General features: G+C 34.7%; 1 protein-coding gene across 1 annotated transcript in view; it reads right to left on the bottom strand.

Moving 5' to 3' along the window:
* CDKL2 (cyclin dependent kinase like 2) overlaps nt 1-15,030 on the bottom strand; it is a 29,589-nt gene that overhangs the window by 13,880 nt on the left and 679 nt on the right. Inside the window, exons 2-7 of the mRNA XM_010982976.3 lie at nt 13,086-13,284; nt 6,510-6,704; nt 4,505-4,683; nt 3,517-3,629; nt 2,188-2,327; nt 45-133 (exon numbers count right to left, since the gene is read on the bottom strand). Coding sequence (XP_010981278.1) covers nt 45-133; nt 2,188-2,327; nt 3,517-3,629; nt 4,505-4,683; nt 6,510-6,704; nt 13,086-13,253 — 884 coding nt within the window. The 5' untranslated portion in view covers nt 13,254-13,284. The remainder of the gene's footprint in view (nt 1-44; nt 134-2,187; nt 2,328-3,516; nt 3,630-4,504; nt 4,684-6,509; nt 6,705-13,085; nt 13,285-15,030) is intronic.

The following is a 15,030-nucleotide window of genomic DNA, read 5'->3' on the forward strand; positions in this document are numbered from 1 at the left end:
AAGTCGAGATTGGTGTGACCTAGAAAATACAGTCAGTACTATACCTCTCAGCAAATCCATCCACACGAAAGAAATCATGGTGCAGGAGCTCAGCACAGAAGGGCCTTTTGTCCGGGTCAATGTGTAAGCATTTCTGGGAAACCAAGGAATACATACAGTTCATACCAAAGAAAAACTGCCTACATTCACATTTCTAAATATAGAAAAATAGAACATTCCTCTTCACAGTCAATAAATTTTAAACAGCTGTAACAAGTGATAAAAAATAAAGCACAAATCTAGACAGTGACCACCAATGATTGTTAATATCATAAAAAGAAAGGCCACCAGACGTTCAGTGTCTCTGGACAGGAATATACCAACCTCTTATGAAACAGTCTTGCCAAATTTGAACCTGATTCTGATCAAGCTATACTATGAGTTTATATGAAATACAGGACACAGAGGAAACATATTAAACTATACTATATGGAAAATTCTAAGGGACAAATAACCTATTTTCTTCAACAAATAAATGGCAAAGTTTAAACAAACAAAAAAAGAGAGTGAGAAAGATTAAGAAGAGCTTGTAAATTAAGAATCTTGAAGGACATATTAACCAACTGTGATCTCTAGACTTCAGTGTGATTCTTAATTCAAACTATATAAACAAATTACGAAAAAGTTAATGAAATTTTGAGTATTGATTAGACACTTTATGACATTAAGGAATTTTTGTGAATTTTTCAAATTTAAAGCACTTGCAGAATGGAAAGGAAACAATCTACTCTGTGCTTATTACTGCGCTGGATACTTTACATAGATGATTTTGTTTTATCTATGTTCTCTCATTTTATTATAGATTTTACTATATCTTGTTCTGATTCATTGGAGCCATCACTGTCAGTAAAAATAGAAGCTTTAAATGAACAAGAAAACTTTACAAATTATCTAAGGTATTTATTAGTGAAATAATATAATATCTGGGATTTGCTTCAAAATTCTCCCAAAAAAACAAAAGTTGATGAGGGGGCACATAGATGAAAGATTGTCAACAGATTATTAATTGTTGTAGCTAGACGACTAGTTTGTGAGGGTTCATTATATAACTGTTTTCTCTACATTCCTTTCTAGGTTTGAAATTTTCTATAACATTTAAAAAGTTATATGATTCTACCATGGGGACATTAAATTGGACAGTAGTTTTACCTTTATTCCCTTTAAATCTCCTTGCAGACAGATCATAAAGCTAATCTCAATAAAAAATATTTGCATCTGTTAGAAGATTAGGTAGAAAACTAGAAATGTATTATTCTAAGAACTTGTTATATAATTAGTTATAAGCTTACTAAGCTTTTTTTAAATGAATTATTTCAGGAATTAAAAAAGAAAAAGTATTTTGGGCAAATGCTAAGTGACCCTGCTGTTTTAGAGATACTTATTTTATCAATGCTTTATGATAATCCTAACTCAAGAATTTTTGAGCTAGTAACTCCAAAAGGTCCATATTTAGAGATAATTTGATCAAGTGAGAGTTTCCCCAATATCCTTCTCAACCAAATACAAGGCAAAGGTGATGATTATTTAATAATTAGCTTCAGTGAATCTTGTGGTTAAGGAAAAAGCCCCTTTTTAACAGTACACTACAGGTCATGATCCTACACCCTAGACTTTAACATTTTCCTACTTCTTCACCATTCTTTTTATTTTCTTATCCTATTTTTCTTCTCTTTTCCACTTACACATGGCCTGCAGTTTAAATGTTAAACATTAAAAACATGAGGATGTTTTCACACTTAACTAGGTAACACTAAATGGTTTCTCAAAACAAGCAAAAATATCAGGCCTATATCTCTGAAGGCCCCCCGACCCCCCCATCCCCACCAAATTAACCTCTTTCTTCTCTCTCTTTTTTTTTTTTTTTTTGGTTTGATTTCTTTGGTGGGGAGAGTTAATTAGGTTTATTTATTTATTCGTTTATTTTTAATGAAGGTACTGGGGATTGAACCCAGGACCTTGTGCATGCTAAGTATGCGCTCTACCACTTGAGCTATACCCTCCCCCAACCTCTTTCTTAATGTACAAACATTTAAATCAAAGGAAATTATTGACCTAAAAGATCAACTAGACAAGAAAAAAAGAAGAGAAAATCAAATCTCCATAAAGTAAATTCCTTGTCAGAGAGTGAAAAGAGAAAGGTATGATTACCTTTGCCAAATCTATCGCAACTTGAGAGAGCTTGGGATAGCGTCTTTCAAGAGGTTCCGTTTCCTTGATTTCAGGCAACCTGACTCCCGCAAACACAGGATTTTTATAAAACAGCTCCTGATGTCTTGGAATTAGATTACCTGGCAGTGAGAACGGCACACATCTCTGTCATTCTGCATCATGAGATGGGTGGTGTGGAGTAGGGATAAGAGTGGGACACAGCTCAAGGAGGTGGGGCTTTCAGCATGCAAAACCCACCCAAGACAGGGCTCTTACTGTGGTGGTGTCTGTCAGTCTTTATAGGGGCTTTGACATAAGTCAACTCAAAGGAAACTAACATTCTTATCTCAACACACTCATTTAGTAGAAAACTTCACACGCCACTATGCATAGAACTGAATACACGAGAAAGCATAGGAAAAGGATAGGTTAAAAAAAATTTATAATTGTTCAGATTGTAAGTGCCAGCACTTCATTTCTCATAACAAAGCATAAAGTGCTGACCAAAACTCAAAATATTAATAGTCATATAATCAGAATCTACTCTAGGTTAATAAGTCCCACCCTTTAAGAATCTGATTTTTGGTCAACTGACTATTCCTGTATCTAAGGTCTGACTTGAGCACTTTTATCTTTTTTCTCAACTTGAATACATAATCTAATATAAAATATATTTGAAAATTCTACTGTAAGGAACCATCATACTGTTTATTGAATTTCTAACCTGTAAACTAAAAATCTAAGAGATAAATAACCCCCAAGTAATTTCCCATTATTTCCATTTTCTAAGCTTCATCACCCAACAGAAAGTTGATACTTCAACAAATGTAAGAAGCCTTTGATAGCCTGGCTTTGAAATCCTGTCCAAAGCACAAACAACAAAAGTCATAACTGCAGCAAGATTAAGCTACCTTGGAAGTCTCTGGGTCTCAATTTGAAGGTGAGAATGAGGGTGATATTCATATGACACCAACAGCTTGCTGACCCAGAGATAATATGATCATTTGTATTCTCTCTACATGTGATTTACTGAATGTAAAAGTGCAGAGAGAATAGACGTTTGTTCTCTTCTTTAGAGGGGAGTTGGGCAGGGGGGCAGGTGAGAGCATGATTAGGGCCATATGTCAGACAAACGAAAGCCACACTGAGAATGAATGAATGAATGTATATATGTAGAAAGAGATAGATGAGGTTTCCTATTTGCTTCCTACATCCACTCAAAACACCAATCGTCTTCAATGTACCAACAGCTTATTAAATCAATACAAACAAACAAAAACATAGGGAGGAAAAGTCACTAAAATTTAAAATGCACATGCATAATCTTACCTAAACACATTGTAATATGATACAGCTGATCAATGTCAGAATCTCCAGGGAACAGGGGCTCCCCCGTGAGCATTTCAGTCACCAGACAGCCAACGGCCCACACGTCCACAGCCCTGAAAGAAAAGCAACGTGGTAGAAAATCTGGCATCTTAGTGTGTTTACTGTGGCTGCGTCTGTTCTGTACATTACTACTTGGTATTCCTGGCACTGAGAACGGTAATAGTAAACTTTAAATTATCCCTAAAAACACATCTCCCTCTAAACGTAAAGTACTAACCTCCAATTTTACCTAAATCAGTTTTCTAGAAACTTCAATCATGTGACACAGGAAAGAAAAGGCTTCCGAAGAGTCAAAACAGTTATTAAGTGTACTTTATTCTGGAAATAAGCTTTTTGGGTTGCCATTAAGAGGCTATTCACTCTTTGTTTACAAATAATTTGAACAAGGTTCATCAGTCTCTTCCCCTGCACGCTGAGAACAGCATGCCGGAAGGAGGCGGTTGTTTGGGACACATACAGCAAGGAGAACTGAACGCTAGGAGGGAGAAAATAGAATTCGTCTTTGAAGAATTCATTTACAAAGATAATTTATGTGTTTAAAACGTTTCACTTAGTTCTGTTTCTATCCCCCACCCGTGCCCACCCTACCTTGCCTCATTTCAACAGTGTCAGACATATCCAATCAATGTTACCTCTCTTTACAAGTGATAAATATATCTATTCTTAACTTGCTATTAAAAAACAGACTACTTACTCACCTTGATTTCCTTACCTTTAAAATAATTATACTCACACCAACCTGTTTCACAAGAATGTTTAAAGGCAGAGCACCAAAGACAGTTACAAATCACTTTATAAAGTTCCCTAAACTGAAAACTTTCTTTCAGCATTAGAGGAGTCTTTTTATCACAGTAAAAACATATTACATCTTATCAAGAAGAGAGAGTTAAATCCGCCCTCCCCACCCTGCAGCTTGCTCATGTCTTACTTGCCATACTTGACGTCACCAACCAACAGCTCTGGAGCTCTGTACCATCGGGTTGCCACGTAATCAGTATAAACCTCCCCAGGTGCTGCCAGTGTCCGCGCAAATCCAAAATCACACAACTTGACAACTCCAGACTGGGAGACTAATATATTCTCTGGCTTTATATCTCTATGTATGATCTAAGGCAAAAAGCAGAGCATGACATATATTGGTACATCAAGTTAAACAAATTAATTATCTTTTTGAGCATCTGTCATGTGCAGGGCACTGTTTTTATCCCTATAATGAATACAAATAAAAGCATATAAAATTGTCCCTGGCTTTAAAGAACCTGGGACCTAGTTGAGCAGGAAATAACATTTATGTTTGAAATTGTATTTAAACAATCAAAGACATCAGACGAAATATATATTATTAATTACCAAATCGATTACTCTGATAATGACTGCTCTGAAGACTAAGAGAGTGAAACTACCATTGAAGACTGTGGTGGTCAGGGAAAGCTTTTGTGGAAAAGGATGGGCTCCAAGTAGGTCTTTAACACTAGTGTGACCTGGATAAAAATGTAGAAATGAAAGGGCAATCCAAGTGAAGGCAACAAAAAGAGCAACAGAGTGAAGACGGAACAGATCAGGAGATTCCAGGGAAACGTCTTTTCTGGAGTAAAGGGTAAGTACTAGGGAGAAAGGCTGCCTCAGCTGCCAGCCTGGGAAGTCTGAGCTTGCGTCCAGGCCATGGGAACCCATGGAAGTGACATGACCCATATGGGGCTGAATAAACAAGATGTTGGCCTGTTTATACAGGCTAAAGCACAGAAAGAGGGACTAGAAGCAGGGAGAAGCGCAGTGGGACCACTACGAGGGGATAAGGGCCTGAATTAGTCTGGTGCACAAAGGAACGGAAAGGAAGAGATACAGTTTAGAAATACTCTAAGTCAAGAATCAATAGAACTTAGGAATTAATCTCAGATATTTTACTGAAACGTGGGAATCTAAAAGAATGGTGGTTCCATAACCAAAAACAGAAAAGTTTAGGAAAGTTTAGTTTTGATGAAGAATAATGAGTAGTTTAGTTTTATTATGGGCTTTAGTAGGCAGATTTCTGAGCACCCAAGTGGAGGCATCATCAGGCAATTATAAACATAAAGAGAGTAAAACAAGGTCAGTTGGGTAAGATTTCTGCAGAGAGACTATAGAAGGAGAGAACAGGACACTGGAAGACAATACTAAAAATTCCAGAGCTAGACAAAACAAATTATTAGGCATAATTCTCTACTACAAGTAAACTGTATTTTGAAAAAGTTTTTAAATATATTTATTTTCAACTCTTTCAGAGGACCAGCACCCTAATTGGCATTGCTGAGCGTTTTGCACAGGCTAGCAATTTCTATTACATATAGACAACCTGGTGAGGTCACAGGGCCAGCCCCACATCTACCATTAGCATTTGTTGCTTTTATAATCACACAAAAAGTATCATTAAAATATTTTGTAAAACTGGCAGAATCAATGTGTTATCTGGTATATACTTAGTAAGTGCCATTTTACCAGAGCAGCTTCTATATGATTTTCAAAGGATATAAAATCATTGTGATAGACAACAGGGTAAAAGCGGGGATTTTCACACTTCACAACTAGGCAAGAGAATCTGAACTAACAAGTAAGTGGATCCCTGGGCGAATGCACTTGTCAAAACTCACCACTTAAAGTTAGTGCATTTCACTCAGTAAATGTTACCGCAGGGGAAAAAAAAATTCTGCAAACAAATTAAACTATTAAAGTTTTAGAGCTGAAGTGTGCTGGTGTCTGCAATTGACTTTCAAATTAAGTAAATAAGACAGATTAACAAATAGATAAATGAATGAATAGATGAATAAATACATCATAAAATAAATGTAGCAAAATGTTACTAAGTATAGAATTCAGGTGGCAGGTATGTGGTTGTTTACTGTATACTCTTCCAACTTTTTGATTTTTTTAAATACTTACTTAAACTAAATACTTACGTTGTGACTGTGACAAAATCCAATTCCACTGATAATCTGAAACAAATACTTTCGAACTACTTGGTAGTCTAGTCCATTTGGAAAGAGCTCCAAGTCGTCAAGAACTGTATGGTCAACAAATTCAAAGACTAGGTACCATCGCTTTTTTTTCTTACATACTTCCAACAGATTCACCAGATTTTCATGCCTCAGTTGCTGTTATTAAAAAATGCAAAATAATTTTTACAAGATCAAATTACTAGCAATCAGTCACAGTCTAAAATAGATCTTAGCATAAAAAAAATCTAAATAAAATGCATAAAGAGGACAAATTATAAAACTATATTCTGGTTTTTATAGTCAAAAGACCATAGTGCTCCATTCTCTTCTCAGAGAACACAATAAAAGCCAATGAGAAAAAGATCTTTGATGAAACTAAGCAGGATCTATGACCCCCACCTACAACAAATGAGGTGGCCCCATCAAGGTGGTACCACACAGGAGTCCAGGAAGATACCAAGAGTCACCTGTGGCTACAAAGCTGGCAGAGCAGAGTTGGTGACATACCCTGAAGAGAAAAACAACAAAAACAAAAAACCTTCTTTGATGTAATGGGAACAGGGTTCACAGACTGTCAGTGAAAGCATCCCTAGAACTGAATGGCACCAAGGAACAGCAGGGGAGGGGAGTCTGAATAATCACACAGAAACTCATTTGCTGAAGCAATCTGTCAGTGAAGCCAAACGAAAGGCAAAACAATTCATTATGAACAAGCTTGCAACTACAAGTTTCAGAGAAATTAAGAATAACGTAAGTCAGTCCCACACTCAGGCTTGTATTGTAAGAAACATCATTGTGAACCACAGTGGATTCCTGCCAGCCTGGAACAAGACCACATCTTCTCCTGAAAGCGAACCTCCTACAAACAGCTGGTCCAGGAAGGGCTCACTTCGCTGTAAGATAAGAAACAATCAAAAGGGAACCAATCCAGGATCTATTCACAGATACTGAAGAAAAGAGAAGGAAACACAAATGGCAGATAACACTCAGCAGAAAATGTTGCCACATTTTTTAAAGAGGAAGAAACTACTAGAATACAGTCCTCAAAATCCTTAAGAAAAGAAAGAAACTTTATACCCAATGAAATTGTCATTCAACAACAAAGACAACAGAGAAAAATTTCTGAACATAAATTCATTAGTGCAGGATAAGTCTTATATGAATGTGGGTACCATAGTTACAAAATAGAAAATGAATATTTAGAACCTAACAATATACAAATGATATTAGTAACAAACTTAGGAGAAAGAAGACAAGATGCAAATAAAATAAGAGTATGGTATGTATGCTGATTTTCTTGTCAATGGGTCAAAACTGTATTTTTCACCTGAAATTCTTAACAAATTTAGGAGAAAGAAGACAAGATGCAAACAAAAGAGAATATATATGCTGATTTTCTTGTCATGGGTTAAAACTGTATTTTTGACCGGAAATTTTTAATTATAAGGTCTAATTATAGGTTTAATGGTAAGCATAAAATAAATAAGATATCTTCTAAAGTCAGATGGTGGATTAATGGGAAAGAGGAGGAAACAGAAATACAATAATCACTTTACAAAGGATTATGTATATTATATAACACTAAAGTTATAAAGTATAAAATAAGGCCTTTCCATATTAGCAAAGGAAACACATTCAATGTTTAGAAAGGAATTCAGAGGCTAAATAGAAAAATATTTTTTAAGTAGCAACATAATGTTATAAATAATAATAACTAACATTTACATAGTGTTTACTATGTTCTATGGACTATTATAAACACAAAAACTCTATAACATTGGTGCAATTATTATCCTGTTTTACAGAAGAGGATGAAATCAAAGCACACAGAAGTTAAACTTGTTCAAGGTCACACAGCAATAACTGATAGAGGAGGATTAGAACCCAAGAATCTTGGCCTCTGTCTTTTCCTGAAAACATTTCAGTTTTGTTCAGTTCCTCCTTCATGTCCGGAACATCCAACTTATAAACCAGAAGTGCAGCTGACTTGTGTGCAAAATATTTAGATGTCTTATTCTTAACACCTAAGCTATTCTGACTCTAGAGGGGAAAAAAAGAAAACTAAAATCAAACTTATCTGTTACATTACAATTATAAATGGACTAAACTTAGCTATTAAAGCAAAAGATTCCAGATTGGATCACAAAGCGCTTTCCAAATATATTACTGGTTAAGTGAATTAAAGTATATCCATATAATGAAATAAAATGCAGCAGTTAAAAAGAACAAGGCAGTTTTATGTCCACTGGTATGCAATAATCACTAAGATATATTAAGTGGAGAAAAGCAAGATGCAGGTCAGTGTGTAGGGTATGCTGCCATTTGATATGTGCACACCTACTGCTCCGTATATACCCGTAAGTCTGTATATGAAAATAAGTTCTCTGATGGGTATACTTACTTATGAAAGGTGTATACACACACACAAACACACACACACACACACACACACACACACACACACACACACACACACACACACACACTTAGGTATGCTTATATATAAGTGAAATGACAGCAATGATACAAGAGACAGGAAGAAAGAATTAGGACTATTTTGTTATTATAAGTTACTCATACTACCTGTGAAGTGGCATAGTGTTGTCTGAAAGTGGACTTGGATTAGTTGTAAATGTACTTTGCAAACTGTAGGGCAACTACCTAAAAGATATTTTGAAAGAAGTATAACTGATATGCTAAGAAAGGAGAGAAAATTAGGTTATATTAAAATGCTGAACTACAACCACAAAAAGGCAGAAAGAGTAGAAGACAAAAATAGTAACAAAGAACAAGGGCAACAAATTGAAAACGGTAACAAATATGATAGACAGTAATCCAACTATACCAACAGTAACTCCGAATGTCAGTAATCTAAGTGCACCAATTAAAAGACAAAAACTGTCAGACTGGATCAAAACATACTCCAAATACATGTTGTCTATAAGAAACCCACTTTAAATATAAAGACACATAGAAATTTAAAGCAATTGGATGGAGAAACTATATCATACTAAGACTAATCAAAAGAAAGCAGGAGTAGCTATGTCAATTTCAGACAGGACAGACTTCAAAGTAAGAAAAGTTATTAGGGATACAGAAGGACATAACATAATGATGAAGGGGTCAGTTCTCCAAGAAGGCATAACAATTCTAACATGTATGTGCCTAAGAAGAGAGAATCAAGCTATATGAAACAAAAACTGATAGAACCACAGGGAGAAATAATGAATCCACTGTCATAATTGGAAACTTCAACATTCCTCTCTCAGAAATAGACAGAAATCATAAGGCCATAGATGAATTCAGCAACAGCATCAGACAACTGGATATAATTGACATCTATAGACTACTTCATCAAACAACAGCAGAAATAATGTTTTTCTCAAGCTCATATGGAGTAGTCACCAAGATCAACCACATTGTGGGACACAGAACACACCTCAACAAATTTAAAAGACTAGAAATCATGCAGTGTCTGCTGTCAGGCCGAATGGAATTAAATTGGAAATCAATAACATAAAGATAATTGGAAAATCTCTAAATATGTGGAGATTGAACAAGATTAAATTAAAACACAGACCACCAGTTCCACATTCTGCCCCTGCCCCTCTCCCTCTATCTGTCCACTTATATTTTTAAAAGCAGATGACTGCCACATTTGGTAATGGCAGGCGAGGTAACTCAGACCAACCCTCTTATTGAGAATTTGTAAAAAGTTGGACAAAATATCTTAAAATCTTCTTAAACATAAAGAAGATTTAAGAAGATGGTGAGGAATTACTGGGCCAAAACCAAGAAGAGGAGGACTCAGAAACAATCTCGGGACTCAAAGCTGATTTTGCAGTGAATAAAGTGACAGATTTGAAACTGAGCTTGGATTTTTGTGGCCTCTTGGGACTAAGAGGGAAAGAAAAGTCATATCTAAATGACTTGCAAAGGTGGGTTCTCTGAGAAATCAGCCCTAAAAGTAGTATCTACTCTGCATTTGCTATTTTTTTAAAATATCCCTTGGATTCCTTTCACCCCTCTTAGTAATTAACCACCTTTACTAGTTAACAATTATTTACATTAAAATGTTCCCTGTCCTGGCAGAGGCACACTACCAGCCCAGGACCTCCTTCATTTTAAAGTTCTTTGCTTACAGTATCTTATTTTCTTGTGTTCTTCATTATTATTTGTATTGGATATTGTTTTTGGAAATTTAGTTGCAGAAATATTTTGAGGCTAAGATAGTTATCTTCCTCCAGAGAAGATACAAATTTGCTTCTGCCATGTGCATGGGATGCTCCCAGTCTAATATGCTAATCCAAATTCAAACTATTTATAGACTTTTTAGAAATTAACACAGGCAATAACAGCTAATAAACTGAGCTATTAATCATAAAAAAATTAATACAGGCATATCAAGAGATAAGACTTGATCAAAAACCGAGAAAAAACAGACAATGGAAATAAATACATGGGAGATCTAGAGAATAGTTATTGGATACAGACTTCAGAAGAAAAGCCTGTAATTTCAATAGTCAAAAAAGCAGAATAGAGAGTTTGGTAGCAAACTGGAAACTATAAGAAAAAAGTCTAATGGAAATACTAGAGCAGAAAAATACACCTTTAATTAAGAAGCCAGTGGTTGAACTTAACAGTAGATTAGATACAGCTGAAACAGAACAGCTGAATTGGAGGACAGGTCAAAAGAAAATCTGTAGAATGAAGTAAAGAAAAATAAACAGATGAAAACACAGAAAAGAGTATAGGAGACATATGGGGAAGGTCTAATATATGAAACAATTCTTAAATGGAGAAGAGAAAGAATGGGACAGTAGCAATATGTGCAACAATAATAGCTGAGCATTTTCTAAAAGTGACAAATGACATTATTTTACAGACACAAGAGTCATAAAATCCAAGCAAGATAAATACAAAGGAACCCAGACCTTGGTGCATTATTGTAAAACTGATGAAAGCCAAAATCAAAGAGAAAGCTTAACTGCATCCAGAAGAAAAATAGACACACTAAGGAATGTCCGATCTTTCAATAGAAGCAATGAAAGCCAGAGGAACAGTGAAATGATGTCTTGAACATACTGAGTAATGCCGACTTAGAATTCTATATCCTTGAAAATAATCTTTTAAACAGAAAGTAAAGACTTTTTTTTTTAAAGACAAACACAAATGGACAGTATTCCTTACCAGCAGATCTGCTTTAAAGAAAATAAAGGATATGTTTTAAGTACAAGGAAAATGATTCCAGATGGAAGCCCAGAAACAGGAATAATTGGTAAGTAATGGAAGGGGTATTGGGTATTTATTCAAAAGGAATAAAATCTTACATAGTACATACTCACATCACAGGGCAATCGTGTCAAAAGCAAATAACCAGGGAGGAAAGCCTAGAAACTGTCCACATGTTTGGAAATCAAGGAAAATGAGGAAATATTTTGAACTGCTAATCAAAATTTCTCAGATACACAGCTGTCCTTAGACGGAAGGTTATAGCCTTAAATGCATATATGAGGAAAAAAAAACCCTAAAAGTTAAAGAAATAAGGTTAGAAAAAGAACTGTAAAATAAACCCACCCCAAATCAGTATAAGGTATAAAATACTGAAGAGCAAAAATTAATGAAATAGAAAAGAAATATACAATATGGAAGATCAACAAAGCCAAACATTGGTTCTTTCTAAAAATAAATAAAATTGATAAATTTCTGGTTCTTCTGGTTCAACTGGGAGTTAACATAGCAGGCCTGAGACTCTTACCCTTAGAAAGCTTGCAAAGTGAATCCTTGGCTGTACCCGGAAACTTGGATTTCAAGAGGGTTCCCTTCATTTCCAGAACAGATAAAGTAGCTCACTGTGCAAACAATATGGTTTATACTGAAAACCTGTGTTTCTTCTGACAGTCTGGAATTTCTACATGAGCCAGGCAGAGGGTGCCTGTGTAACCAGCCCCTGATAAAAAAAACTCTGGGCACTGAGTCTCCAGTGAATTCCCTTGGTAGACAATATTTTACACATGTTGTCATAGCTCATTGCTGGAAGAAACAGTGCATCCCGCGTGACTCCACTGGAAGCTTTTGACAGGTTTCCTCTAGAGTTCACCCCATGTGCCTTTTCCCTTTGCTGATTTTGCTTTATGTCCTTTCACTATGATAAATCATAGCCTAGAGTACAACTATATGCTAAGTGCTGTGAGCCTTCCTAGTGAATCATCGAAACTGGGGGTGGTTTTTGGAACCCCTAAAACAGTTGTTGCTGTATAGACAGATAGAGGATGGATAGATAGATAGATAGATAGATAGACAGACAGACAGGCAGGCAGGCATAGAGAAAAGCAACAAATACTTTTAAAATCATGTTTATATTCATGAGATAAAAGAATATGCATATGCAATCTTATTTGTTTTTTGCCAAAAAAATCATACTTTAAATCTAGTTATGGAAGCAAAAGAAATATAAAAACAGAATTTTTTTTCTAAAAATAATGGTCAATCAAGAAACAACTCATTTTTTTCAATTCAATATATATATTTACTTACCTTTAGTAACTTGATTTCTCGCATAGCAATCTTTTTAACCATTTTGTCATCATCACTTTCTAAGAACTTCTTGATGGCCACAATTCTTCCACTATCCTTATTCCTACACTTCATTACCATTCCATAGCTCCCTTCTCCAACCAGTCCTAGGTTCTCATATTTTTCCATTTTAATTGAAAACCAGAAGGAATTTTTCTTGCTGTAAAAACCAAAACATAGAATCAATTATGTTGAGTATATTAGTTTCCTCCACCCTCCCAAACTGATTCTTGCCCACCTGTTTTTCATATTAGGGCAGTCACTGCATTGCATCAATTGCTGCCCTGTGTATTGTTCTGCATATAAATTATGTTCTCCAAATATTCACATATATTTCATAATAGACAAGGCAAATGGAATTGAAGCCATTAACTTTAACTTAATAAATGTCATGTTAATGAAATTTCAATATATTTTTAAAGATAAAGCAATACTTGAACTATTATACAAAACAATTACAGTTTACTTTAGAAAAACACAATTCCTTTTCACTCAAAGGTGAAAAAGGCACAAGTGAATTTGGTTTTAGTGAAGACAAAATTTATTTTTTTACATCAGGTTTAAAAGATCAAAATTGAGGCTCTTTATGCACTTTCTGGTCAATTGGGAAAATATTTGTTCACAAAAAGATTACTCACCAAGTTAACACTAACAACTTTTGATAAACTATTTTTCTTTACTTTTCTCACCATAGTAATTAAATTTCTATATTGAACATATAAAATAACAATGACATCACAGTATATAAGCATATTTTTAAAAATTAAATATCAGTATCAAATACAGTTATTTCAAAAATCCTTTTAATGATTAATCACTACAAGTCTGATTATTTGAATTTTGTGTTTAGAATTCTTTTACATGCCATTATATGGCATTTTCTCAATAAAGGCAATCCTAATGAAATCTGTCTCACTTTACTAATGATTGGTGACAGTCCAGCAATCATTCCACTACATATTTTGGATCAAAAAGAAACTTCAACCAAATACAGTTAGATCTCAATTCATAAGGTCTGATTGCCATGAAATATAAAAACTAATAAACTACAACTTCAAAGTTAAATTTATTTTTAATCTGATTTTGAAATTAAATCCCAGAAGCAAAGAATGAAAAATATGGCTGTTAATCCCAACGTGGTTCTAAAAGTTTGGGGAGGGGAAAAAAAGTCTTTTGGTAACTATATATTTGAATGAAGATTCATAGTTGAATTTTTCTTAACCTGACAATATAAAAACACTCATTCATAAAACTTGGACAGGAAAAAAAATCTTGCCATCAGTTGTGTACTTGTCAACACCAACTCCAATGATTTCATTATTTTACTACCAGTTTTTATAGTAAGTTCTACTATAAACTGTTTATAGTGTCCCTGACACTAACTCTCCATATATTTGACATTTTAACTTCCATTTAAACTCTATTAACTATTTTTAAATAAAATGTCAATGTTTAAAAAAAAAAAAAAAAACTCAATGTAATTCTGTCTCTCTTTTCCTTAATTTTTTTTTTCCTTCCACTAAGACAACATATTTTATTAAGGACTAGACGTTTAGGCTTATCATACCAAGGACAAAAATAGCTGGAATCTATAACCTGGATCATTTAAAAATATTAGTAGCTATGTCCTCAGTATTTGAAAATGCAGTGTGAACAAAATTAAAATTACCTTAAGCAGGTCTAAGAGAGTCTGAAGAATGTCACAAGCTAACATTCTGCCAGTTGACTACTCCAAGTGTGTTCTCCAATCCAACTGCATGTTTGGTCACACCTGTTTTTTCAAGTGGCACTGCCCACAAATACCTTAAAAGTATCACAGCTTAAAAAGCCTCTTGTTTCCTGAAACAGTTACTCATAAACTGTAACTCCTCATGCCTTCTACTCCTGAATTAAGGGTAATACAAAC

The sequence above is a fragment of the Camelus dromedarius genome, chromosome 1 (assembly GCF_036321535.1).
Source record: "Camelus dromedarius isolate mCamDro1 chromosome 1, mCamDro1.pat, whole genome shotgun sequence".
In the NCBI taxonomy this organism is placed as follows: Eukaryota; Metazoa; Chordata; class Mammalia; order Artiodactyla; family Camelidae; genus Camelus; species Camelus dromedarius.